We start from the raw sequence: 26,929 nt of genomic DNA, 5'->3' as shown, positions 1-26,929 counted from the left end.
ATGCTTATGAATTATGAATGCTTCTGTTTTACGGACCAATGATCCCCCCAGGTCGCGAATATTTAATTGAAAGACTCAATCTGGTATCGATTAAATAATTTTTGTTGACTTTATTACTGTTTTCATATAATTGCTGTTGATTTTACTCATATTGTAACCCAAATCAGCTAAACAAACTCCGGGCGCCCGATGAAAAGCATCCCGGGCTAAGCAATAGATACATAAGTTAAGTACCTGATACAGAAGCAATTTGTTTGTTTTGATGTTTTTGTATATATTTTCCACATTTTATAGTTATTGCATATAGTTTGTAATTTGTTTGTAATTAAATCAATACAATCCAAGTACCATAATCGTAAGAGAAGAGATTTCAGAAAATTGTATCCTACTCGTATTTAAGAACCCTACTCGTATTTACAAGCGAATCTCGCCGGAATACAAGTGTCGTTTTATACATTAGTTTCTCATTTAAGTTTAAATTGCAAATAAAAACCCTGGGGAGAAATGTACAATAGAAATATATAGTTACAACTTAGGATAATGTTAAGAACTAATGTACTATACTAAATGTAACTAAAGCAACGAAAATCGAGTAACAACAAGTAGCTACTAAGTAAATTCGTTAAACATTAAGGTAATAGTGAAAGAAAAACTAAACTAAACAAGCTACAGACTCTTTTATTAATGCCCCGTGTAATTTGGTTTATTTTTCGCTGTGACTGTGGATGAGGCGTCAAGCATCGATTTCAAAAAGGTAGCCAAATCTATAAAACCTTGAAAAAGCATTTGTCCAATTCCTTCGTATAAGCATACTACACATACTATACATGTAGGAGTGTGGGGTTTATATTATTCTGGGAGTGGGGGTCAGTTTATAACGATTGCGTGACTTGCGGAGCAATATATATGGCAACATTTTGTGCGCGCATTGACACAATTTGAAAACGAAGTAGTTATAGGTTGACTTTATATCTAAGCCGCAATAGAAGTTCATGAGTAGCATGGGTAAGCTGTCCGTCCGTGTCCAGGTGCTGGATTCTGCTCAGGGGGTCGGCTCGGGATAGAACCCGCGAAGCAGCTTGCTGATGAATCAAAACCGTTAGCTGCGGCCGGTAGTCGCTGCAGGAGGTGCCAGCTCCACCGGAACAGGCGCCACACCCACAGACGACTCTGTGCTGGACTGGTGCTGGACACCTCCAAGAGGAATCGCTCTCATGTGGTGCACAGGACGTATCGACTTGAGCTGGGTGGTGCCCTTGAAGCGCACATTCACATCGCCGCCCACCATGCTGAGCGGGTGCATGGCCTGTTCCTCCTCCTGTGGCAGAGCCGCAATAGTCATTGCGGGTGGCACCTGCTCCATCGGCCCCGGCGCCGGTGCGGTGGTGATGGCAACGGCGCTGCTGCCGTACGTCTGACGTGTCGCTAACGGAGACAGCGCTGGAGGCGTGGTCTTGTAGCCCATGCGACTGAAAATACTCCCCCCGCTGCTGTTACTCGCAGTACTGGGCGGGCTGAGGGGCGTGCCCACGCCAGAGTCCACCTCCAGTGGACTCTTGATATTGGCGACGAACTTATCCACGTGCTCGGGCAGCTTTAGTTCGTCCAGCTTTGTTTGAATGACGGTCCGTGCACTGGCATTGTCGAGCAGGCGATTGGGCCGCGAAGGTGGTGTAGGCGCGACAGCGGAGACCACCGGCTCATTGGCCGGGACATTGCTGGACTGACCATTCATGCGGTGCTGCTGCTGCTGACGCAGCTGCTCAAAAAAAGGTGTCTTCTCCTTCTTCTGTTTTTGTGGCGAACCATGTTCGTCTCTTTCGGTCAGCTCTTCGAGCACCTTGAGGGGAAACCCCAAGTGACTGTTCACTGAGATGGATTTGCCGATCTTTCGGTCGGCAAAGACCGGCCGGCGGCGCTGTCGCTCTAGGTCGTCTAGCTGCTGGAGCATGCGCCTCACCTCGTTGGGCAGCTCCAGGTCGGGATTGTGCTCCACCAATTGGCCCACATACCGGCCCAGCGTCTGAATGGTCAGCTCCAGCGACTGCACTTGCGACTGCAGCGAAGTTATCTGGGATTGCTGGGAAGAGCGCGTGGTTTCCAGCTGAGCAATCGAGGATTGAGCGAACTGCGGAAGGAGGAAGTAAGTACCGAAGGAAAGTAAAGACATCGATAGAGCACGAACCTGCAGCTGCTGCTCCAGATGCTGATTCTGCGTCTTTTCTCTGTTCAACATCTCCAGGTGATGGTTGGTGGTTGTGATCTCCTCTTGGAGCACGTTGTACTCCACGTTGTACTCGGCCAGCTGCTTGCCAATGTCCATGGAGAAGACCAGCTTCATGATCTTCTCCATGCAGTTGGGCTCGATTTTGGGCACCACCGTCTTCAGGTAGTCCATGATTTCCTCGAAGTTATCCTTGGCGAGCAGCTGCTGTTTGTGCACGGAGAGCAGTGCAATGGAAAACTTGAAGATCACGTCGGAGGACTCGAGGAAAATCAGATCGAAGACGCGGGCCACGAAGCCCAGGGGGAACTGGGAGCTGAACACAGTGAGGATCCAGGGAGCTGCGTACAGAGTGGGCGACACATCGTTCTGATCCAGCCACACATACAGATCCGGCAGGTGGTCCTTGACCAGGCGCGAGAGCTGGTATAGTTGCAGCTGAAACTTCTTCATGTCTGGCAGGTATTTGGTGCGCATGTTGCGGCGGAACATCAAATGCTTCAACAGCTGGAAGGCGCTGGCCTCGTCGCACTGCAAAACATAAGTTATATTAGGACACAGGAAGCCAGGAGCTTCTGCCAAGCCAAGCCTACGTGCAACAGCAGAACGCCACAGATGAAGCCGAGACCCTGGCAGTAGCCCAGCTCTGGGTCGAGTATGGAATAGGCCTTCAGCAGATTGAACAGCGAGAGCTGTCCCAGGCCCAGGGGATCCTTGTAGAACTGATGGTTGGGAAACGTCCTGCCTAGGTCTATGAAAATAGCGTGTTGATGCTCCGTGAGGTGCTTCAACAGCGTGTGATATGGCGTGTTGAAGTTGGGGAATCGCTTGGTGTCCACCGGCGCCGTGTTCATGGAATGCTGTTCTGCTAGGAAGGTCCACACATCACCGCGCTTCGAGCGAGGAACTCCGGTTCGGATGGCATGGCCCAGCACCTTGGGGTCCTTTTTGTTGCCGATCTGCGTGGAGTTGCGCTCGATGATCTGCTCCCAGCGCTCGATCAGCTGCTTGTCGCACGGCACTATCTCCTCATAGTCCAGCTTGATGCGCTTCAGCTCGTTCTCGTTCTGGCGCAGCTGCAGCATGGCATTCTCCGTTTCCATGCGGTTAAGCATGATTGTCTGCCGAATGGCCGTGCGCCACAGCTCCCGCAGCTCGGCCGCATCGCGCTTTCCCCTCTTCACAGCTGCAATCGGACAATGCCATCATCATCAAACGACAATTGAATGAATGAAAGTGTAAAAAAACTTACGCTTGCGCATGGGCGACAGGAATTCAGTGGGCACCTCGCTGTCTAGCCCCTTGGAGGGGGTGACTACGCTGTTGAGGATGGCCTGCCGCCAGGAGCCCTGATGTGTCTCTGCCTCCTTGGGGCTGTTGCCCACCTTGATGAATCTGCGCGCGGATCAGAAAGGGTGCCATCAGTGGGGCAAGCAGTGAAAGTTTCGAATGACTCTACTCACATGTCCATCATGGGGCTCTTGAGCTGATCGGCGGTGGGCTTGTTGCTGGGACTCGCTCCGACGGTGTTCGAGCGAGATCGGAAGCCCTCTGGAGGCGACTCGGTGCCTAGGGGTTCAGCTGAGCCCTCCCTTATGTCGCGCAGGTTGTGGGGCGGCACGGCAATGTCGTCCTTGGAGGGCTTGCGCTTCAAGAGATTATCGAATGAGTTGGTCAGGGAGCGCTTGGCCTTCATGAAGATGGTGCTGCCGCCGAGATACTGGTTGAGGAACTCTGAGCGGTTCTCCGCGGTGTCGTGCACATGCCGCTGCTGTCTGGACTCGCAGTGGGCACGCAAAAGCATCATGAGGAACTGGTTCTGCTCGGCCACCGGGGAATTGGTCTTCTCGGAGCCACAAAACTTGGCCCACACGATCTCCTGCTCATCGTCGCTTAGGGTCTCGATTCGACGCAGGATCAGGGCCTGTGTCTTCTTCTCGGACAGTCCCTCCACGTCCGTGCAGAGCTTGTGGTACCACAACATGGGGCAATGCTCGCAGCTGAAGATCTGCGTCTCCTGCTTCTTCTTCTGCTCCGCACAGGTGTCGAAGGCCTGGGCGATGGCTGCCACAATGTCGTCGCACACGTGCTCCGACTGACACTTGAACACGTACCCGATGTAGCCCTCGTTATTCAGCTCGCGGCAAATGATGCCGAAGTGGTCCAGCGACTTTTGGCCGTGCACACAGCTGGCCACGTCCTTGAAGTCCTTGTAGAGCAGCACCTGCTTGCGGTCCGGCGAGATCAGCCGCAGATCGCAGCGTCCCACCAGGAACACCATCGTCCGGTTCTGCTCCACATACGGCGGGATGCAGCCCTGCGAGGCGGAGCGATCCCTCTGCTTTGGTATGCTGCAATGGATGGATCAATTTTGTCAACGAGCTGCACACTAGGGGCCACTAGCCTCTAGCCTCTAACTGGGGAGGGGTGCATGTGCATTCTGTGGCGTCATGCGATAAAATAGAGGCAATGGGTGCTGCTGGGCAGGCGAAAAAAAACGAAAAACAAGAAAGGAACCAAGAAATCTAGGTCTACAAATACATATACTATATTCGGTGGCCTTCATACCTTCACTAGAGTGCTGAACCTCATGCGTACTGTACATATATTCAATATTTCGACAATAATTTGAGCGCGAAACAAGCAACAAGAGTGACTTGGTCATGCACGCGACATGTATTTCTTTTCGCTTTGGAGTCTTTAGCTTTGGTTGTGTGTGTGCCGTATATAGAATATAGTACGCATGTAAATATTAGATATATATGTACATAGTACATAGTCTAGCTACATAGTCGTAGTTTCTTTGAGGATTTATTACTTGAATTGTTACCGCAATGCGTATGGAAGGTCACTGAATAATTGGTAAACGAAAAAGCGAATCAAAGTATGCAAATCATGCGGCGGGATGGCGGACTACTGGGTGGCCACTTACTTCTCCAGCGCATAATTGGGATGCAGCTGACTGGGGCCGACTGGGGCAGCTGCCGAAGCAGAAGCACTGGCTGATGCCGCGCCCTGGTCCCTGGGCGGCGTGGGCTGCTTATTAACAATGACATTGGGCGTTTCCGGCTGGCTATCCTCGGTTTGCCTTCGAGGTGAGGTTTGGCATGACAAAGAAGTTTTGGGCGAAATGTCAGGGGAAAAGTACTTGAGGGGGGCTGGCTACTTACTGTTCCTTGTGGCCTAGTTCAATCTGGCTCTGGCCGCGCAGCAAAGGGCGCTTCTCGGGCGACTTGTTCTCCTTGTTCTCCTCAAGGGGACGCGGCGCGGCCCCCTCCTCAGCGCCTGTCAGCTGCAGCTGCACTAGAGGCCTTCCCGGGGGCTCTTCCTCTGGCTGCTGATGCTGCTGCTGCTGCTCCTGCTCCTCATCCTCCTCCTTGAGGTCGTGGCTCTTGAGACTACTTGAGACGGTCTTGGCCTCGATGCCCACACCCCCCTCGCTGCTGAGGGACATCTTGCGGTTCTGCAGGAGCCGCAGGCGCTGCGCGTCGTACGCCTTGAACTTGGGCAGGGCGTCGTCGATGAAGGAATTTGGCACCCGCTTCTGGGACACTCGAATCTTGCCCACGTACATCACCTCGAAGAAGTGCGTGTGGTTTGGCGAGATGTCCGCCAGCAGGGAGAGGTTGCTCTGCGCCGAGGTGGATGTGGGAATGTTCACCGTGCCGGAGGAGCTGCTCAGGCCGTGCGTGTACGACTTGGAGGCCTTCATCTTGGAGCTGATCGGATTGGGACTCGCATCGTGCTGGGCCTGCCGCATGGCCTCGCTCATCTTCAGGTTCGTCGCGGGTGTGGCGTGAATCCCGTTCAGGGCCCCATTTGAGGAGCTGTGTCCTCCTGCTCCTCCGCCGGCGCCTCCAATCAACGTCTGCGGAATGCTGCCCACCGAGCCGCCAAGAGTGTGGGCCGGATCCCGCATCTGGTGCATCAGCTCGGCCATCTGTAAACGGAACGGCCAGAACTCGTGAGTCACTCAATTGATAGCTGTCTGGGATTGGGATTGGGGTTAGGATTAGGATGGTACTAGTTTCCACGTGCCCTCAATACAAGAAGAAAGTCTATGTCTCCTCCTCCGCTCCGTCTAGCCTTACGACTCCACTCTCTTCTCCACAATCCCTCCGACTAGAACCCACTATGACCATGTTTCATCGAACAAAAATTAACCGAATGCCATGCACCCATGCTAGACCATAAGTGGTATCCTGTGGTGGTTGCGCTTAGAATCTATACCGCCTCAGTAATGTCCAATGTCAATGTTGGGCACGTCCTTGCTCTCAACTGACCCCAGAGATCAGAGATCTATTCTGTGATCAGAGGCACAAACAGAGAGTGCAAAGGAGAATGCCCGCGAAGGGAAAAACACAATACATGTCGTGTGCATGACGAGGCGAACATTAATGCTGGACTCGAGACTGGGATCGAGGCTATAAGTCGTGTGGATGACAGGGACGTTGTTGTTCGCCGAATGGGTTGTTTTTTGAGAGACTGCTCCCAGATTCATATCTGATTAGGGGCAGGACGCACTTGTACTCGAATTTGAATTTCTTAAGAATGGGTTCGTCAGCATCTTCCGTGACTCAGTGATCATGTTCCATGCTCATGGCGCAGACATCGCGTCTGCTCTGCTCTGCCACCGACTTCTTGGGGGCCTCCCTCGTGCCTCCCCTATATTGCCTGTAGGCCCAGTGTACTCGTGCTGCAAGTGGATGCATCAGCTGCTGCCGGCGTGATGCTGGTCGGATCTTCTCTCTGCTGTTCATTCAGAGAGCGGTGCAGCGGTGCCCCCTCATGCTGCCCCCTTGCCCCATTTTGGGTTCATTGAAAAGCTGCCAAAAATGATGGCAGCGGCTGCCAGCAAGTTAAAAGTCCAATGCCAACCCACTCTCGGGGCATGCAGCTGTCTGTCAGATGCGTTTCGTATACATATGTATGTATCCCGAAGATACATACAACTAATTGTCATTTATCAGCAATTTTAAGGCACAAATTTAAGCAAACGAACGAAATAGTTATCATCCCAAATTGATTTCAATTTTACTTCTGCTCTTTTGGGGATACGAGGAACAGAATCGATTCCTAGTAGCGTCGCCGTTGATCAGCCACTCGCCGAGTGATCGTGATCGTGACGTCATGTGCGGGCCAAAATTGACCAAAAGACACATCTGTACACATACACATGGTATTATGTACCCTATATACTACTCGTATATTATATATCTATTTAGATTTCTGTGGCACGCTTGACAACGCGTGTTTCCCAAAGTGTGCGCCAGTAGTGCCTTTCAGTATACATATTTCTCTTTTTTTTTTCTTTTTCCTTTTATTATTTTATTATTTTTGTTTACGAAAACAAGCACTACACATAAATAATGCTGAAAACGCTCGCAGGAATCCAATTGAACGTCACGTTCGCCTCGCGTTTCACTCGACGCCTTTTTTTGTCTTTTTCCTCGTTTTACGTGTTTGCGAAATTTTTTATTATTACAATACTTTTACTGTTGTTGTGTTATTGCCTTTGCATAAAAACATTCATATTAAATGTCGAATCAACAGTACTCGGCCTCTCCGAAACAAAACAAAACAGAACCGAACAGAACAGAAACGAGGGGGAGCGTTGGGAGTTGCTGCTGCGACCGCAACTCTACATTTATACCCGATACATAGTCAGTATTCATATTAAATGTCGAATCAACAGTACTCGGCCTCTCCGAAACAAAACAGAACAGAACAGAACAGAAACGAGGGGGAGCGTTGGGAGTTGCTGCTGCGACCGCAACTCTACATTGATACCCGATACATAGTCAGTGTGGCTCTCCTCGGCCAAACACCACAAAGGGTACGTGCGAAAGAGACACTGTAAACCGGTTTACTCCTTTTCGTTTTAATAATGATCCGATCTGATCCAGATTCGGCAATCTAGTAGATATGGTCATTGAAAATTGTGGATACACTTGTAACAGGGACATATCAGAGAAATCTGGATCGCTGCTCTAGCTCTTATAGTCTCTGAGCACTAGTCGCTCATAGGGACGGACAGTCGGGCATATAAACATGGCTCTATCGACTCGGCGATTGATGCTGATCAAGAATATATGTATATAGTTTATGGGGAAACGCTTCCTTCTGGACTCTACACATTTTCACCACAAATCTAATATACCCCTATACTCATTTTGAGTATCGGGTATAAAAACCCCTGCCCTGACAAGCCCCAATGCCAGCCAACAAACTCAAATTCAAAGTCAAATTAGAGGCGATTTACAGGCGATTTGCACGCGCTTACATATAATCTCCACTCCACCGATTTTATGACATTTTCGCGTCCCGAACTCCCCAGCCCGGACCGAAAACCGTTTAAAGCCCACAGACAGGAAATGCAACTGAAAAAGCAAAAACTGTTAACAAACCTCAGTCAGTGACAAGATGACCTGCACATGCCCTTTACTAGTATGCCTACTCGTGTACTTGAGTGATGTAATTTAGCGGGAAACAACAAACAAACAATAAAATACATTTATTTATGGCGATTTCTATAGATGAACAAAGGTATAAACGTACATTCTGTGGGGATTTTTGCGTCTATTAACAAAAAAATGGGACTATAATAATTAATAATTTGTGACAAGTGCACTGCGTGCAAAGTGCACAGAGAACACTCTAGCTGGGGGATATCTTAATGGAAAAAGTAGAACCGGAGAGACAATACAAATAATTGAATTCAAATCCAACTTGATTTTCCACTATGAAGCTGAAAGTGGAAAGCTGTAAGCCCGAGCTAAACCTGAGATGGAAACGTATAATTTATCCAAAGTCTATTACTGACCTGCGGCTTTTAAGTTCCTTTCACGATACACTCTCATGTATCTCATGCAAACATGTCTAAGTTACAACGTTAGACCCAGCAAAATGTATGATGATATTAACCAAATTATACCAATCAAGTTCGGAAAGGTTCGCGAGCGACCCACTGGCTACGGTCTGTCGTTCAGTAGATGGAACTTCCCCCCATTTCGAATATGTATCTGACAGAATCGACAGAATCTACAGAGTTAAATGTTTCGCGTCAGCATTTTCGTGGCTAGACGTGTCTGCTGTTATCGCAGCTGGAAGTTGGAAAACTGTAGAGCCCGGGTGCCTAGTGAATAGCAAAACCTGGCATTTCAAAGAGTGGCAGCACCTGTCCTACCTGGAGCGGAGCCCGTTGAACCCAGTCCCAGTCCCAAGTCTAGAGGACCACTCAATCTGACGACAATGGACAGCGGCAGCGGCATTGCAAGTGCTGGCAAACCTCTAACGAGCTTGTTTACATTCAATATAGACTCGTTTTAAGGTCAAGACTGTATGCAATGCGTTTCCTTGCCAATTTGTACCGCTGCTGCTGTCGCTGCCGGGTTCGGTCCGGTTTGGGTTAAGAGCGATTTGTTCCGGGCCATTTGAATAAACAAAAGCAGGTCCAGCTCACGAGTGCCACATGTATTGGGAGTGCAACACCCGCCGAAATGCGATATTTGTTTTCATTAATCCGAGTATCGGTGTCTGCCACTTCGATTGAATGTTGGACTTTGTGTACTGGAATCTAATGTGATATTCCAGCGGGTAGCTCGAATTATGGTTTTCTATCAAATTGCATTGACGCTTAGTTTTCCTCGTAGACAACTTTGTGCTCTTAACTATTCGGTAATTTGTGACCGGTTTATCGAGGGGGAGAATACAAATCGAATACTAGAGGCCGGGCTGGGCACAATGGGCTCTACAATATTGTTTTAATATCTTAAATACCTTATTCACTTGAAGCTTTTGCAACTCCTTGGCTCGAGCAAAAAATAACACCAATGGTTTGGGATGTTGAACAAATTCTGAAGCCCCTTAGCAGGTAACATGGAAAGTCAAGTCAGCTTTTCCTTTCCCTTTCCCAATTGTGACGCTCTTTTAGACACCAGGGCCAGGCCATGGCCATGGTCAAGAGGAAACTTTTTCTGGCGCCTATGCCGGCTAACAGTAAATTCCCTGACTCTGCGACCCTTCGACCCTTCGGCCACTTGGCACGCGCGAGGAATTTAATTTGATGAGAAGTTGCAGGATAGGATGGAAAATGTACACAGAAACACTTTATATGGTAATGCCCAAGATGGAATATTCAAAGCATTTGCCTCGGAATTGTCTCTTCTCTTAAGTTTCAATAAGATCCATGAAAAGTGGAGGGAAATGGGGAAACGAAACGACATCTACAGAGTGCCATGGCAGAGGGGTGGACCGCCTCAAGGGTAAATCAATTAATGACAAGTGGAAGCCAGGGTTAGGTAAGAGAGAGCTAGCTTTTAGCTTGGCCTAAACGCTGCAATTAGTTGGGAACAAAAGAACAATGCAATGCAATCAAATCGAATCGAATCACGGCGGTGCATGCATAACAAAGCCATTGCATAAGACGGCATTGCACAGAGGCAAACCAACATGAAGTAAAACAAAAACGAACACAGGCATAGGCATAGAAATCAATTGAACGGATTAGCTCCGTTCTGGATCTGGTTCTGAATCTCTACGTACGGCCCGGCTCTTGTTGAGCACCGATGCATCGCTGACCGAGGTCGTCAGGATGGTGTCCCGGTGGAACGGCACAGTAAACATATTGAAGCTGCTGATCCTCCGCCGCCTCTGTACGAGTATTCCTGTCCCAACTTACACTTGCAACTCACGCCGCAGGCTATTATCACAAGGTTCTATTTTGAGCGTGTTTCTTGTTTTGGTTCGAGGTCAAAGTTTACGTATAAGTGAATATCACAAGTTTTCCATGGTAAAAATAGTCTCTTTTTTTTATAGAAAAGTTCGTAAAATGATGTAGCTGTTTCAAGAATATTTAAACATATTTTATTTATTTTGTTATTAGTGTTGTAATTAATTTTTATTAAACATAAGCAAAATGTGACACTGTGAATAGATTCATTTGTTGCTTTTTTATATCGTTTTAATTTAATAATTATTACACATTTTATTTGCTGTATTGCATTTAGTTGAACTTTTTATTTCGATAATTCACTTTTTTATTTTTGATGAATAATATTAACACCACTTTTTGACAGCTAATTTGAAAAAGAGAACACTGCTTTTATTAATACTCGTAGATTATTTTATTAGATTTTTTCCTCACACTTTGTCAATGGCCAATTTTAGTGTATTTTTATTATCAGATATTTTTGAATTATCATCACATATGTACATCACACACCCCCGCCCCCACTTTCAGTGAGCCAAAGACTACTCGCTCTTGGTGTATCCACTCGGGGCGCTCCCTATACGTTAAACTACATATACCGGACCTTACACGATGCCCATTTACTTTGAAATGACCATCAAGGCCCGTGACAAATGCGAACCGAGTGTGCTTCGATAGCCAACAGATTCCCCGCGACTAACGAAAGTATTTTCGAATTTCGAACAAACAGTTGTCGGCCCAACGGATCAGCTGTTGGCGAGAGAGAGAGGGAGATGGGCCGATGGGCCGATCGGGAGACAGAGTAGGGACGGAAGGGTCAAAGTACTGTCAGCTGCGCTTGGCTGCCCGATAAATCATTATAATTAAAAAGGTTCCCAGAGCTGCACTTGTCTCTAGAACCTCCGGCTCAGGGGAGTACCGGGGAAACAAGCACCGATAATAATATATTCTCCTACAATACAATGTCAGTGTGTATTTATAACTGTATATATAGATATATATACATATGTACATGTGTAGTAGTAGTAGTTCTATGTGCATTTGTTTATCCATCTATCTTCTATCTTTATCTCGCGCCTCTGCTAATTGTCGCGTTAATTGACTTTGCTTTGGGTCTCGCTTTGCTTTGCTTTGCTTTTGGGTCCGAATTGATTTCGATGTCGAGATGTTTGCGAAAGGCACTTTGCGGATAGCCGTTATACTCGTACGATATTTGGGACAATGAAAGCCTATTGAGAAGCCCAGAGAACTTCAAGCAAGGTCGAAGGTCGTCCTTCTGCCTACCATATGATCATGGATTATGATGGATCCGTTCCAGCTTCGACTCCACGTGAGTGGGTCTCAATTGATTTGTTTATGCTCTTCAAGTGGCATTTCAATTGTGCGAAGAATGTGAAAATTATGGATATATCAAGGCAGACCGAAAAGAGTATGGATCTGTATGCATATGTATTTTGCTATGGATTTTATTTTTATTTAACCGATTTATTTTTGTTTTCTATACGTTCTGTTTACGAGTTTTTATTTGCTAATCACTTTTTTGCATTTTTTGCTAAAATCAAGTTTATTTTTTGTGTTCGTTCCAGCAATTCGTTGAAGCGAACAATGGTAATGCCTTTAGCCCGGTTTGCGCTCAGTAACTCGTATTTATTTATTTATTTATTTACTCTATGTTTATTATAAGTAGTTTCACAGCACTCTCGTTGGGGGGGAGCTGTCGCCGCCTTCACAGCGGAGCGCGCACGCGGTTCGATTGCCGTCAGACGACTGAGGGCAGCAGCAGATCCCCCAGCCAGAGACAGCGACAGAGACAGCGACAGCGACAGTGACAGCCACTTCCACAGCCACAGTCGAAGCAGGCAACAACTGAATGAATGAAGCGACCTGCGCATGCGAAATCGAAGAAGCTACAGCCACAGCGGTGAGAGCGAATGGGAGAGCGCCAGAGAGTAGTGAAGCAGTGAAGGAACATGCGGAGAAAGATGGAATGGAAAGCGAAAGGGAGACAACGCTGCGAATACTTGATACGTGGTAAATAAAATCATAAATTACAATCAGCGGATCCACAATCGATAATCCGTTGTGTTGTCCGACGTCAAGGGTTCAATCAACATTTCGTTGAACAATATAATTAATATTCATGTAACTTCATACAAACGAGTGTCAATATTATATTCTGTGGTGGCTATAAGGATTCTCGATCCATAGCTTACAGGGGGAGAGACTGGAAGTGATCCAAGGCTGGTCAAGAGTATTTATTGTCATGGCCATAGCGGGAGAGGCCAGGAACATCAAGAAGAGGCACTCGTTGCGAATTCTCGACTTGAACAAGGACGTCACTCGGAGCTACCAGGCATATCTATCAGGGCTCATCCTAGGTGAAGGCCCTGCACTCTATAGAAGGAAATCTCAGCAGGAGTACTAAATTCCATTAAAAGCTTAAATATACAGATTTCTGCCATTCTGTCGTTAAGTTTCATTCGTACGACAAAAAGTAAACAAAAAATAGTCACAAATTCCAGTATTGAAAAATACATGTATTTGACCCTATATGACACTAATCGAATGTACGGTTTTAAAGATTGAAGCCAAAGAATGTCCTGGCGTTACGTCTGGGCGTTACGGCTGGGGTAAGAAATTGCAAAACTCTATATAAAATATTCAGTGTTCATTTTCCATGCACATCCACAAAATAATACCGGCAGAAAAGTATATGGAAATCGGTGTTTTCTTGACATATAATATTCGTTAACATATGGTCTAAAGATGATATCGTTGTTGAATCAGTTGGCAATCAGTTGAATCAGGGAAGAACATGTTAACAAAACATATGATCTTAATAATAAAAAGAGGTCTTTGTATCTAATTCCACTAAAACATCAGTTCTTCAGCAATCGTGTTTGTTCAGATGCAATGGAACATCTTTTCGTGGCAAAAGCCAGGCAGCAGAGCTGCGAATATAATCGAATCATAGAGTACTTTCTCATTCCTAAATGGTTCCAAGTTCTTCGAACGTCCCTATTCAATGGGAGGGGGGGGATTCGAGGCATACAAAGGAAGCCGAAGAATAGCATTTGTTGCATGCAAAACGAGGAAATAAAAATGAGAGGCAATTACTCGTATCGGAAAGAGCGTGCTCCTCTTCCCACCTCCCTAGCTCTGAAATTTAGTTACGAAAAGTTTCTTTGTGCCAAGAATGGATATGGTACGAGTATACTCGAATTCCTACCAAAAAAGGTCTGAGTCGGTTTGAGCCCTTTTCTGTGTGCAGTCTTCAAACTGCTGACAGTCAGGACACAGGATGCAAACCCACTCGAGGAAATGACCAACCGAGATGGCCTAGGTCCTGCCCAGAACCAGGTGGGTAGCCCAAAGTTTAAACAGGCGAATGGCACCTCTGCGCCACGCGTCATTTAGCAGAGGACAAGGCACGGATCCGCCTGCTAACCGGGACAGGCCCCAAACCGAACAGGCGGGGCGGGGCAGAGCCCTTAAATATTTATGAGCCTATGATGTGGTTGAAGTGCCGCAGCTGCTTTGGAGCACCTATGCGCCTGCTCCCCAGAAGTATGCCCTGCTCATCAGGGCCCTGCATTTACCCCTCTTCCTGCATTTACCTTTCCGGGTGGAAAGGAAGGAGTGTATGGATGGCGGTTAAGTGCGTTTATCTTACCGCCTAATGGCACCAATTAGTGCCTCAGTTGGTGGAGTGTATCCAGAGGGACGGCTGGGCATTTATGTCGAGGTGTGCTCTGCTTATCACACCTTTTCCTTGGACCTTTTTGCTTAAGAAATTGATATTTATATCCCCTGTGGAACCCAGTTAAAGTCAAAAAAGTTATGTGACCCAGTTGCCATCGGATAGCCAAGCAGCTGAAAGCAGACACAGATCGGGGCCAAACTCTGCAACTACGCAAACACTCACCCGCCGAGACCTCGCAGTCAACAACCAGACGGGGTCCACATCAATGCCAAAACACAGGCCAACTGCCATGGCAAAGGGGGAAGAGGCCGCCATCCGGACATGGTTTAAAGCGCTTTTGACATGCAACGAGGCAACAACGAGGAACCCACACACACACAACACATGCAAAATCCTCAGCAATTACGCTTAAATGAACTGGAAAAGCGTTCAATGAAAAAAATATATGAAAACACGAACTGCGATTTTCGCCAAATAATTCGATGTCCTATATTTATGGTACACGCATCACAAAAGGTGAAAAACAAAAAAACGCATGTGAAATCGATTTCACATCAATCTGGCATAGAGTTCTCTTAACATATTCGTACTCGGACGAGTACGAGTACTGCTAATGACTCGCAGCATCGAGCTGTGACGAGCTGTGAGCTCTACGGTGGACGGTTACACGCCTGGTGGCTCCATCAACGTCGATACCCACATAGAAGATACAGGCTTGAAAAGAAGAAGCGAACGGGATTCATTCAGTGTCCAACCCATTCGATCAATAAACACAGCAATACAACTCGAAGAGCCATCCCCATACATATGTGGAGCCTGTTGGGTGGGTCCTAAGGTGACCTGTAGGTCCTAAGTCCTAAGGCCTAAGGTTTTGATTAGAAAGGCAAGCGGAAGTCATTTATGGCGTGCTGGGTGCCCACCAATACCACCACCACTTTCGCCTAATGAAGAGGTCACACGTGCAAATAAAACACGCCCGTGAGGGTTTCGTGATAAGGAAAAGGGGTCAGATGTGGTTCGTTGTAGCGTTGAACCAGTGATTGGATGGACATAGTATTCGGTTGTTTTCTCCGGGCACCAAGCGGAAGACTGCGACTACAGTGGCTCAGTAATTTGTTTACAACATGGAAAAATGTTTTTATTTCAGTTTCTGGGTCATTAACTAGTCGGTCGTTAGCTACTTTACGGAATCAGAGGATAAATTAGTGTGCAAGCTAGTGCTTCACTTCTAGGTGACAGCCAGAAATCATAGAATATTGGTTGGTCGTAATATGGTCGGTAATATCATCTCTTCAAATATGTATATGTTGTAATCTCGGTGCATGAACTGGACTACGAGATTGTTCTCAGCCTCTGCTGTTCCGTTCCTTCCTGTGTCTCCTGTCACCGCCATTTGGCTGTCCGTTACTCTTGTCGTTTGGTAGGAGAGTGCGTATAGGATGATGACAGGTGATGAGAGTGCACTGTCTGTCACCTCTTTGGACCTCTTTGAAGGTTTTTGATATTTGATAAGTATGGAAAATATCTTATTTTTGTCTTATACCTAACCCACAAAAATATCGATATTAAATGATATTTAGAAAAGTAGATCCATTCATTCTATACCAATATTTAACATCCCTAGAAGACAGTCTCGAAGAGTCGCGTGTGAGTGGCACCACACCACCAAATAAGCAAGAACTCGTTAATGGCAGATCCATTTTCTATTTGCATTCACAAGATTTATAAGTCTACTTTTGACTGGACTACAATATGCACCTTGGAATATAGTCTGTATGTAGATATCCCCCGCTCTTCGGCAGCCTCCACTACTTCTCAGACAAACGGCAACTAAAAATGAGAAATGCAATTTGAAATTCACATCTGGTAGATTCTGCAACCAGAAGTCGTCGCTCATTAAGCATCCCGAGCCATTGTTCCACAAACAAAGCCGCAAAACCTTTAGAGCTTAGGAGCTTTAGAGCGCTTCCTTCCCCGGTTCTGTGCAATTTAATCCGAGTAGTTTCCATGGAAAACTATTGTGTGGTAACTTTTAAAAACATTTCCATTTGACGGCATTTGAAAAGGCCACCGACTGTCCCCACACATGCATTCCACATGGCTCCTACCACAGACACACAACTGACACAATGTCGGCCCAGGCTGTCGACAAGTTTTCCCATCCGTCATCCGTCATCCGGCATTCATCTGGCTTTCCTCGGGCTCTGAGTGGGCCCTGAACTTACCTCCTCGATGGTTTCGCACTCAAACAGATAAATGTGCAGCAGCGGATCCTTCGGATCCTTCAGCAAGTAGACCAGTCCAGTGATGGGTCCTTGGAATTCCATGAAATTCTGCAACTGCTCCGCCGCTCCACTCCCATCGGAAATACCCGCCGCAGCCGCGGCCGCTGCTGCCACTGCTGCCGCCGCCGAGGCCGCCGCCTGCTGCTGCTGATAAGCGGAGGCCGCGCTGGACGAGAGCGAGCCGTAGGATGTGGACGCGGTTAGGGTGTGCCGCAGTCCGTTGGCGGCCAGCGAGCTGCTGCTGCTGCTGCCACCAGGCATCGAGGCGGTGGCGGCGGCGGCGCTGGAGGGGCCACTGCCTGCCGCCTGGCCAGCGCTAGATTTGAGCTGGAGAAACCCATTGCCGATGCTCTTGGCCTGCGGCTTGTGTACGATGCGGCACATGCCCACGATGTGCTTCAGGGGATGGCTGAACTGCAGCTCAAAGTCCGAGTTGTACGACTCTAGTATGCCATTCTCAATGCCCACCGATAGCTGCAAGAAAACCAACACAACCAAGATGATTAGTATGTAAATATTTCACAGGCTCGAGCACAGAATTGAGCATTGCTTGAAGTGGGGATTAGATGAAAGATCTTATACATAATACAAGCATATCGTTCCTGTATTTAGTACTAATATTTGTAATTTCCTGTATTCTTAGCTCCATTTTATAGGGGTGTATAAGATTTGTGGGCAAAGTGGTTGTGTGTAACGTCCAGAAGGAAGCGTTTCCGACCCCATAAAGTAAATATGTTCTTGATTAGAATCTATAGCCGAGTCGATAGAGCCATGTCTCAGAGACTATAAGAGTATCCAGACTCTTGAGATATCTCCCAGCCCCCACACAGGGGGGAGAGCCTGAGCATCGAGTATAAGTGTAGAGTCGCGGCCGTAGCTGCGACTCACAACGTTCCCGCTCGAACAGAGCAGCGACTAGAGGGAATTAACCACGTTATGGCATCTTTTGTGAGAACGTTTCATTTCCACTAGGCGAAGCAGATTAACAGTATTAAATTCTTTTTAATCAGTTTACATACTTGCCTGCACAAGTAGAAAAAAATGGGAAAAGAGGCAGCAATGACAATGTGACATGCCTGCCAACACGGCAACGTGGCAACGTGGCAACATGGCAACATGGCCGCTGCTCCATTTCCGGCAGAGCAGAGTCCTCCGCATCCGCCGCCACCTCATCAGCTGGTCTGCGTTTCTCTATTATTTTCTGGTTGTATTTTCGTTTCATTTTTTCACGTTTTCGTTTTGTTCTTGGCCCCTTTTTATGCTAACAACTACGAAAGCCAGAAAGCCAGAAAGCCTGGTAGCCTGGTAGCCAGGGAGTGTCAACAACTATGAGCGGGAGACGATGGTGATGGGGGGCTGTGGCTCTGCCTCTGGGTGTGGGTGTGGAAATTGGGTTGTGTGCTTAGAGCAGCGGCAGGGGCAGGGGCAGGGGCAGGGTGCGTCGTTGTTGTGGCGGTACGAAAAGCAGGTCGTTATGTTCTTTAGCCCCATTGGGGGATCTTTGTACGAGTACGAGTATATTGTGGGCCAGCACTGGTAGGACGGCAGGGGACTCTCCTTCAGTCTCGCGTTCTCAAAGGTTTTAGATGTACGGGGAATGTGCAAAGAAAGCGTATTTGTTTGCCAATTTAGTTCACGGCGTACCAAGGGGAACGAGAAAACATCCGTGTGCTCTCTAATGGACTTTGAACTGCCTTAAAATCTTACATTTCGCTAATTAAATATCGAAGCAAGTTAAATGAAAATCAAAGCACAGTAGAGTGTTGGGGCGGATCCGTGGGGGGCTCCTGGGGCTGGGGGCGTCAGCTCTGAAAACTAAATTCGAAGAAAAACAGAACGGAAAACTTTTAACTCAATCAAAAGGAGAAGGAGAAGGAAAAGGCAAGGGCATAGGAAAGAGGAAAATAAGTTGGGAGTAAGGATACTCCATTGACCCTTCTTCTTAGATTGGCGAACCAAAACCCTGCAATTGATGTCCTCTGAGAAAGCTGCTGCGGGAGCACGCCTAATGACTGGGCTGCCTGGCAACCCCGTAGCCATTAGGGCCGCCGCAGTCTTGGCCTGGGTTCCCGGCGGTCCCCGGCAGTCCCCGGCTTCGTTTCACCGTTTGGCATTTAATTAAAATTTTGAAAACGTCTGACACACATATGGCAGCAGTTAAGTGGAGGCCCCGACCGTGACAATTTATTTTAATTAATTTCCTTCGACTCTTGACGAAGGAGCGTCGCCTACCGTCACCCACCGGGGCCGACAGAGCCCAGGGGCCGGGTAAATGATTGATCTCTTTCTCGGTTCCAGTTTCCGTCCACGCACACTTTCATTACAAGGAAATTGAAATCTGAAAAGGGGTACTCAACTTTTCTACTCAACTGTACCCAAATAAGGCTGGATCGTACATGTGTCCTGCATTCGCTTGTTCTTCCATTGCTGGCCAACAACCGCATTGAAATGTAAATGCGTCAAGAATATAATGCAAACTGTGACGCACGCTGCGTATACGTAATATGGTATTTTTCCCTAGAACAATTGACGGCTTGACCTCTTTAAACTCCACTTTGACCTCCCCCGCTCCGGCCCCCTCTGCGTCACTTCAGGTCTAATTGAAGGAAGGTAATGCCACGATTCTACATGAAATTACACCTGCATGTACATACATGTATTTGCCCTAGAGATGGACACGGGTGGGTCGGAGCTTTCAGTCACGGACTATCAATTGAGGCACTTGAGACTTTCGACACTCTCCCATCTAATCGCAATCGGATCATTACAATCGAAAGACAATGGACACAATATCCCGTGTCGCTCACGATCGCGCAATCGATATCGATGATTTGTGCACGCATGATGCGGGAGGTCCCTGAGCACGAGACCATCTCTAGATTGCTCCTCGGCCTCTCGTAGCTTCGTAGATACGAGTATTGCCGTCTAGCTCGCACGCCCACCCATTCGCACTAAAGTGCAGTTAGACGCCATGTCAGAAACAGCTGTTGCTGTCGCTGTTGCTGTCTCTTTCATTTGAATGACGCTGCCGTCGCCGTCGCGTGCTATCGCCCAGTGATTTATACATTTTAACCGTTTTTTGCCCGTGTCTCCATGCGGCAGCAGACGCTGCCCGTTGGCTGTGGCTGTGGCTGTCGCTGTGGCTGTTGCCCAATAAATTGTCCACAATAGGTTTTAGCTTTGTTCGTTGTTGCTGGCCGACTGTAGCCATATAATTTGCATTAACTACATTTGCTTTACTGCCACTGACGTCTTTAATAACGGGTTGCACGCTTGAAATACTACTGGCAAAGGGTCAGGTCCAGAGACCTGGTCTCTGGCTTCCACAAACATGTTCTACGGAGGGCCAATTACCATTGCTTATTTTTCTACTCTCATGAATCCACACTTTCGTCGACGATCGTATAACAATAGATGGTGGTAGGGTGTGCCCTAGGACGCTGTCTGTGAATACAGATCCCAATAACGAGGGGTCCCTAGAGGATCCACGACTCCTAGCCATGTTCTATAACCCTAACCCGATACGAAGAAGAGTACAGGAGCTTATATTAGTTTTGGGGGGGAAAGTGGATGAAAGTAGAAAGTGCTAGCACCATCCGCAGATTTAATTCGGACCCATAAAAGTATGCTACCTTAATTCTACTTGATTTAAAGCCCTCCCAGGGCTCCATTAAGGCATGAATTATTCACGTAGTATTCAGCTTCAGCCCCTCGCCCCCGGCAGGGTCGACTTTCAATAGAAACAGACGGAAAGACACCTTTTAGGAGACTCCTAAAGGGGTCGACTTCACTTTTGCTTCACCGAGTAGGTGGCTCGCGTTGACAGCTGAACATTTCGGAACTGTCAGATCCAGTCTGGAAAGCCCAGCACCGGCACTGACACAAGCCAATACCCTAGGGATCTGATCTGATCCATAGATACCAAATACAAATTGCATACCAAACTATGGGGGACACATGCGAAAGCAAGTCGAAGATGGCCGGCAAGATCAGGCTAATGACCGAGTTCTGCAGCCAATCCAGCCTGGGGCCAGAGGCGCGGATAGTCAAGCACCAGGACGTGCACCTGTGGGAGATCTCGCAGGCATATCACGAGCTGATTGCGTACATCAACACCGTGAGCACGACGATTCAGGGCCTGCGGCTGAGCGACAGCATTCCGGTCAGCCCGGCCATCACGCGGCTGGCAGGTATCTTCGACCAGCTGGAGGCGATGATCCACAACAATCCGCCCATCATGGTGGACAACGCGGCGTCGTTCGCCAGCTCCATTGAGCAGGGGAATAAGGCCTACCGCCGGTGGTCGCGCAGCATGCTCCGGGGCATCTACCCGATGGTGGAGAAGGCGGTGCCCGCCAGCAAGTGCCAGTACGTGAACGAGCTGGGCCAGTACCTGTCCGGGTCGTTCGGGAACGCCACCAGGATCGACTACGGCACCGGCCATGAGCTGAGCTTCCTCTTCTTCCTGTGCTCCCTGTTCCGGGCGCAGATCCTGCAGGAGGACGACGTTGCCGCCTCGGCCCTGGTGATCTTCGCGCGCTACCTGAAGTTCGTGCGGCGTCTGCAGGTGATCTACACCATGGAGTCGGCCGGCAGCCACGGAGCCTACTCCCTGGACACCTTCCAGTTCATGCCGTTCCTCTGGGGCGTGGCCCAGCTGAGCTACGAGGCCCCCTTCTCGCCGCGGCAAATGCTCGACGCGGACGTGGTCTCCCGCTACAGGTCGGAGTACCTGCTGATCGGCAGCATCGGGCACGTGTCGGACACCAAGATGGGCACCTTCGCCATGCACTCCTGCCAGCTGTGGAGCCTGGCCGCCCTCTCCTCCTGGACCAAGATCTACCGCAGCTTGCTCTTCATGTACCTCAACGAGGTGCTGGCCCACTTCGAGATCATGCAGCACATCCGATTCGGCAAGCTGATGCCCTTCAGCGAGGCCGCGTTGGGACGACAGATGGAGCACGCCAGGCTGGGAGTCATGTCCCCGCTGCGCCGTCGCCAGCTGGAGCTCAAGCTCGAGGAGGAGCGCCGGCAGCAGGCCCCAGACCAGGCCCAGGCCCCCAAGAAGCCTGCCCCAAAGGTCGCGCCTCCGTCCCCGGACTTCGAGGACTCGGAGAGCATTCTATCTGCTGGCACCACAAACACCCCTTTGACCGATGCGAGTGTCTACCTGCGCTCCCCGTCCAAGGATGATGTGGAGGCTGCCGACAAACACTTATAATCCCTTCTTGTTGACTAAAAATAAAATTGATTGCAGTTCGTAGCTGGATTTCTCTGGGGTTTTAAGTCGGGGGAACACACATGCCTCACGTGCCTCCCATCTGCATCTGCGTATGCATTTGCTGACTCGACTCGTACGCAGAGTGGCAGCGATGCCAAGGGAGCGGCAAACACGTATCCGGAAACCAGCAGACCACAAAACAGAGTCCTGTCAGCCAGTCGGAAAGGAGTGGGTGGGCGGCCGAGTAGTGGATGCGAGTGGCGGGGCAGCTGACGATGATGAAGTGCGAAACCATTTATGCCGCGGCAGATACCAGTAGGGGGAACAGTAGGGGACGGGACGGGACGGGTCAAGTGACTCTGGCCAAAAACGGATAACCAACGGGGCTTGAGTGACTTCCCGCCGGAGCAGGCAGCAGGCACGGAACAAGCACCAAAAGTGGCATCAAAGTGCGAGCCAAAGCAAAATGGGAAAACGAAACAGAAACAGAAACAGAAACAGAAACAAGCTGCGTATTGATTTTCTTTCCCGTCCATGCCGCAACCAGGCCACTCTTTCCCTCCACCTCTCCTTCCTGCCACAACTTCCTCGCGCTGTGACGTCAATGAATGGAAACAAGCGTCGACAACGGCGGGGGACTTTTGCTCCTGCCACCCGAAAGGTAGCGCCGCCAGAGAGAGAGCCACCTCCTCAGAGATGGTCAGATTTGGGAGCACCAAAGGGAATACGATAGATACGATGATACGATACAAATGTTGTGCTATCCATGATTCGTGCCCTGCTACGATGACCTGCATGTGGCAGGTCTCACAATATACGTATTCGGCGATAAAAACTATTTGAAGTGCCCTGTCCTATGATCCCCAAAGACGCCTCTATTTCACGGAGTCATGGCAAATGACGTGCGATACTTGGAATTTGCTTTGAATTTGAACCAACTGATTCTCAGCATTCTCGCCTTGAATACAATAAAATAGAGGTATATTGAGCTGTTGCATCCCGACACCCCGCCGGACCACTCCACTCCCGGGATCCATCAATTGCCAACTGATACGAGACTGTACCCCGAGAAATACGAAGACACAATCGGATACGTATCCAAAGGTGGAAAGCAGAGCCAAAAATGTTTATTCAGCAACTTGCACTCAAGCCTCGGATGTTGGAATGTTGTTGCCTCACATGCCTCACTTGTGGCGGGGAGGGGGTGGTGCTGGGTGGTTGCACCATCCGTCCGTCCGTCCGTTCGTCCAAGAAGTCAGCCTGTTATAATTTTCATGCGCTATTTAACATAATAAGCAATAAGCAGCCACACGGAGGAAGGGGAGGAGCTTCGGCAAACATTGTCATTCATGCTGCCCCTCTGCCCCCTCTGCCCCACTCCTCCCTCCACACGGGATCTCTCTTGATGTCTCTCTTCGTTCTCTCTAGGTGCGTGTTTATTTAGTGTCAATTTACAAGCAGCAGAGAGAGAGAGAGACTAACAATTTGAATAAACAAGTGTGTGCAGGCTTGAGTAAATATTTAAACAAGAAAATACGAAGCGAATTATGGAGTCTGGTCTGAAAAGTGTCAGTCATGGAATACCCAGAGCCAAGTGGATTGCGAGAGCACGGATAAAGTGTCACTCGAGCCGGAGCTAATGGTTCTCGAAAGTGATATAATATCCAGGCTGCAAAAGAACAGAGCAGGTACTCGTATTATAGTTGCAGAACCGCAGTACCAGCCGTTCCCCCTCCGGATTCTGGCCAACTATTTATTTATATGACACCCCGGCTGTTTGGTAAGCTCCAGCTCCGACCGGTCCCCAAGCCCTCTCCGGGTACATTCGATAAGCATCAACAACAATTGCCAAAGCAGAATCCTCCGGGGCATGGCCACAGGCACGTAGAACGGATTCAGGGCTTCAGGTCCCAGCAACACGCAGCCACCAGCCATGCCCCTGAATGAAGCCAAACTGGACAAAAGAAAGGCGGAGTATTCACGGCAGACTCTTTGCATGGTTCTTACAGTGCGTTTCATAGGCATATTTGAAGACTGAACTTTAAAAATGTTGTTTAATTGTGTTCCAGTTCAATCTAAAGGACGGTAGCCACCTAGATTTCTATTTTAAGCCTTAATCGAAGAGGGGCGAGGGGGGCCAACTTGTTGCCTCACGTGCCCCACACCTCGGCGTAATCTCTTCTGTGCCCTGGCCATGTGAATCACCCCCCGAATCAGTATTGGAGCCTCACAATAGCCCGTTTCTTCCGTCATCGTTTATCCTGGTGGTATTTTTAGGGACACCCCACAGGCCACCCCCAGGGAACGCAAGCTAATGGGTCACCAATCGGAATAATCATCCTTCATGGAGCGCAAAATGATTAATTAAATTTCATTGGCTTTTCGGACTGCCTCTTTTGCCGTCTCTCACGGCTCATAATTGATTTACTGAGCCGTAATAATTGCAAATTGCTTTTAATTGCGCCAAAGGCACAAAACTGATAGGAATGCCAGTACTACGATATAAATATACGAGTAGAGAAGTAAGGGGGTGGTGTGGGGGGTATTGGATTGGATTTTCAGGAAACACATTCGCACATAATTTGGAAATACTCGTAGTCTGTGGAGCATTAGCTCCACTTTGAGTTCGAAGAACACCAAATGCCTTGAATGGATTATGTATTCATCATATATCTGCATACATCTGTAGCCTTTGATGCCGGAGTTGGGGAGAACTCAGACTACAATAGTAGTGGAATTCCACATAGGTTTTCGGGACTAGTAGTAGTTCTTAAAAGTAAGACTTGTGTATATTCGGAGTGTTGACTATAGGGACTTTTGACCGACTTTTCGCATCATTTCCAACGTTCAGTGGAAAAGAGGGAAACGATTGGAAGGCACTTGTAATGCCTCCTAATAAAGTAGTAATAATAATTCCCGTGTTTTCCCCTTCTAACAGCCGGACTCACCTTTGTGTAGCTCTCCGTGGATCGTATGTCGTTGATTGTCCAAGGCAGCATGGAGGCCGAGTAGCGGGGATCGACGGATGCACTGCCGCGATAGGTGAGTGAGACCAGACGCGTTTTCATCTTGCTCCCTTGCTTTGCTGTGTTACGTATTTTTACTGCACTCTGCGCACTGATGCCGCACGGTAAAGAGTTAAAATTGTGAGCCCAATCGAGTTGCGGACCATTTAGTTACATGTTTTGCGTTTTATTTGCTGTGCAAATGGCTTTTTAATCGTTTTTGTAGCGTGTGCCGTCTGCAGAGTGGAGGAAGCAGAGTCCGAATCAATATTTAATGGACCCACAGTAGGGGCAGAGTTGCTGATGGAATTCGAAGTTCGTGTCTTGCATGAGTCACCAGCGGGAGTGTCCTCGAGGGGAAGGAGTGCTGGGTGACAACAGCCACCTGACTGCGCCACTTGAGTGTGTCTGAGACGATACGAGATATGTGGGGGTATGTGCTGATGTCCTGGCTAACATCCGAGGGGAGCAGCGAAACTTACTATCAGTATTGATTTTTTTTCTGCCACTCGCCGTCTTTGTTTCCCCATATTCATGCACACACATTTGCTGGGACACAGACAGTGGCAGGCGCAGAGGCGGTGGAGGGGGCCGGGGGCTGGAGCTTGGCAGAAGAGCAGCACTAAGTGGGTGAAAGGAGAAGTTGGAGGAAGGAGGAAAAACCAGCCACCCCCACGTTCATTGGGAAGACGGGGAAACGGGGCAGCGGCGTCGCCACCTGGAGCAGCAGCAGTATAGTGTGGCTGGCGGGGAGAGGGAGAGGAAGACGGACTGGGAGAGAGTCCACCCCTAAAAATGCCAATGTTGGAATTTACTTTTGCATAAACTTTTTACTCTTCTATGGTTTCCACAGACACACACACACACGCACAGGCACACGCACCAATAGTTTACTTTCTTGCCTCTGTGTTGGTATGCTTTTGTGTCCAAACACACAGGCACAGACTCGCGAGCGATTTGCAACAATGAATATAGAAATGAACACGGGAAAGTCCGCAGACAAGTTCTACTTCCTTGCACGGCTTCGATTCGATTGCTCTTTGCTCTACGACTTTGACAGTTCTCCTGCGTCCTTCGTCCTGCCGACCGTCGAGGAGGACGCACTGCGCAAGCGCCTGCATGACATTGAGATAAGTTTATTCGCGGCACTACTTTCTCGCTTTTCCGATCTCATTTAATTGCATTCATCTTTATTCTGCATTTACTTCATCACATTAAATAGACAAAAGTTGGGAAAAAATTGAACAAATGCGCGTCGTTGCTCCGATTGCAAAACAGCTGTTTGCTTCTTCTTCTTCATTTTGCCATTCGCTTGAGCAGTGTTGGAAATCGTCGATGTTTGCGCGCCAGCCCTAGAATATTTAAATATTAATCAAATGTACATTAACGTTTTTGATTTTTGTTATCATAATATTGAAAGTCATGTTCTTTTAAATAATATGGACTTCTTCTGTGCCATTGTTGATGGCGGACGAGGTACGGGTAGCAGCAGCAGCGGCGACACTTTCTTTTCGGCTCGGCGACATGATTTAATACATGATTAAGCATGTGACACGACACTTATAGTCTCATACAAAAAGTAAGTAATCACGGTATCCTTGAAAGACTTTAATATTAGCGAGTTTCATGATGTTCTATCACTAACCATACATTATTGTTATACTGTATTGTTATACTGTATGGTTAGTGATAGAACATCAATTCGTCAGTATATTTACGGTATATTTCGAAAATGAGGCGGTATGTTTCGATATATTTCTTAGGGTCGGACGGAATATTTT

At 48.2% G+C, this 26,929-nt stretch overlaps 2 protein-coding genes across 9 annotated transcripts; one reads left to right on the top strand and one right to left on the bottom strand.

Moving 5' to 3' along the window:
* Nucleotides 1-84: 84 nt before the first annotated feature.
* plx (PTB_TBC1D1_like and TBC domain-containing protein plx) lies at nucleotides 85-26,457 on the bottom strand. Of its 8 annotated transcripts, none has more exons than XM_015182082.2 (10): nucleotides 26,032-26,457; nucleotides 25,092-25,384; nucleotides 16,863-17,396; nucleotides 5,395-6,164; nucleotides 5,157-5,312; nucleotides 3,688-4,575; nucleotides 3,477-3,619; nucleotides 2,818-3,410; nucleotides 2,186-2,755; nucleotides 85-2,128 (listed from the first exon to the last, which is right to left on the bottom strand). In XM_015182082.2, exons 2-10 carry the CDS (start codon nucleotides 25,209-25,211, stop codon nucleotides 1,100-1,102), a joined length of 4,803 nt encoding a protein of 1,600 aa, XP_015037568.2. In that variant the 5' UTR covers nucleotides 25,212-25,384; nucleotides 26,032-26,457; the 3' UTR covers nucleotides 85-1,099. The 8 variants fall into 8 exon arrangements, with proteins under 8 accessions (XP_015037568.2, XP_033241833.1, XP_033241830.1 ...); XM_033385942.1 differs by having other exon boundaries at nucleotides 26,301-26,457; XM_033385939.1 differs by lacking the exon at nucleotides 26,032-26,457 and having other exon boundaries at nucleotides 25,092-25,515.
* Nucleotides 20,795-22,191, top strand: LOC4802049 (serine/threonine-protein phosphatase 2A activator). Its single transcript, XM_001359005.4, has one exon. The coding sequence runs from the start codon at nucleotides 20,869-20,871 to the stop codon at nucleotides 22,141-22,143; it is 1,275 nt and encodes a 424-aa protein (XP_001359042.3). The 5' UTR covers nucleotides 20,795-20,868; the 3' UTR covers nucleotides 22,144-22,191.
* Nucleotides 26,458-26,929: the final 472 nt, after the last annotated feature.

The sequence above is a fragment of the Drosophila pseudoobscura genome, chromosome 2 (assembly GCF_009870125.1).
Source record: "Drosophila pseudoobscura strain MV-25-SWS-2005 chromosome 2, UCI_Dpse_MV25, whole genome shotgun sequence".
NCBI classification, from domain to species: Eukaryota; Metazoa; Arthropoda; class Insecta; order Diptera; family Drosophilidae; genus Drosophila; species Drosophila pseudoobscura.
The sequence above is the reverse complement of the archived record's forward strand: the minus strand, read 5'-3'. Positions and strand labels throughout refer to the sequence as shown.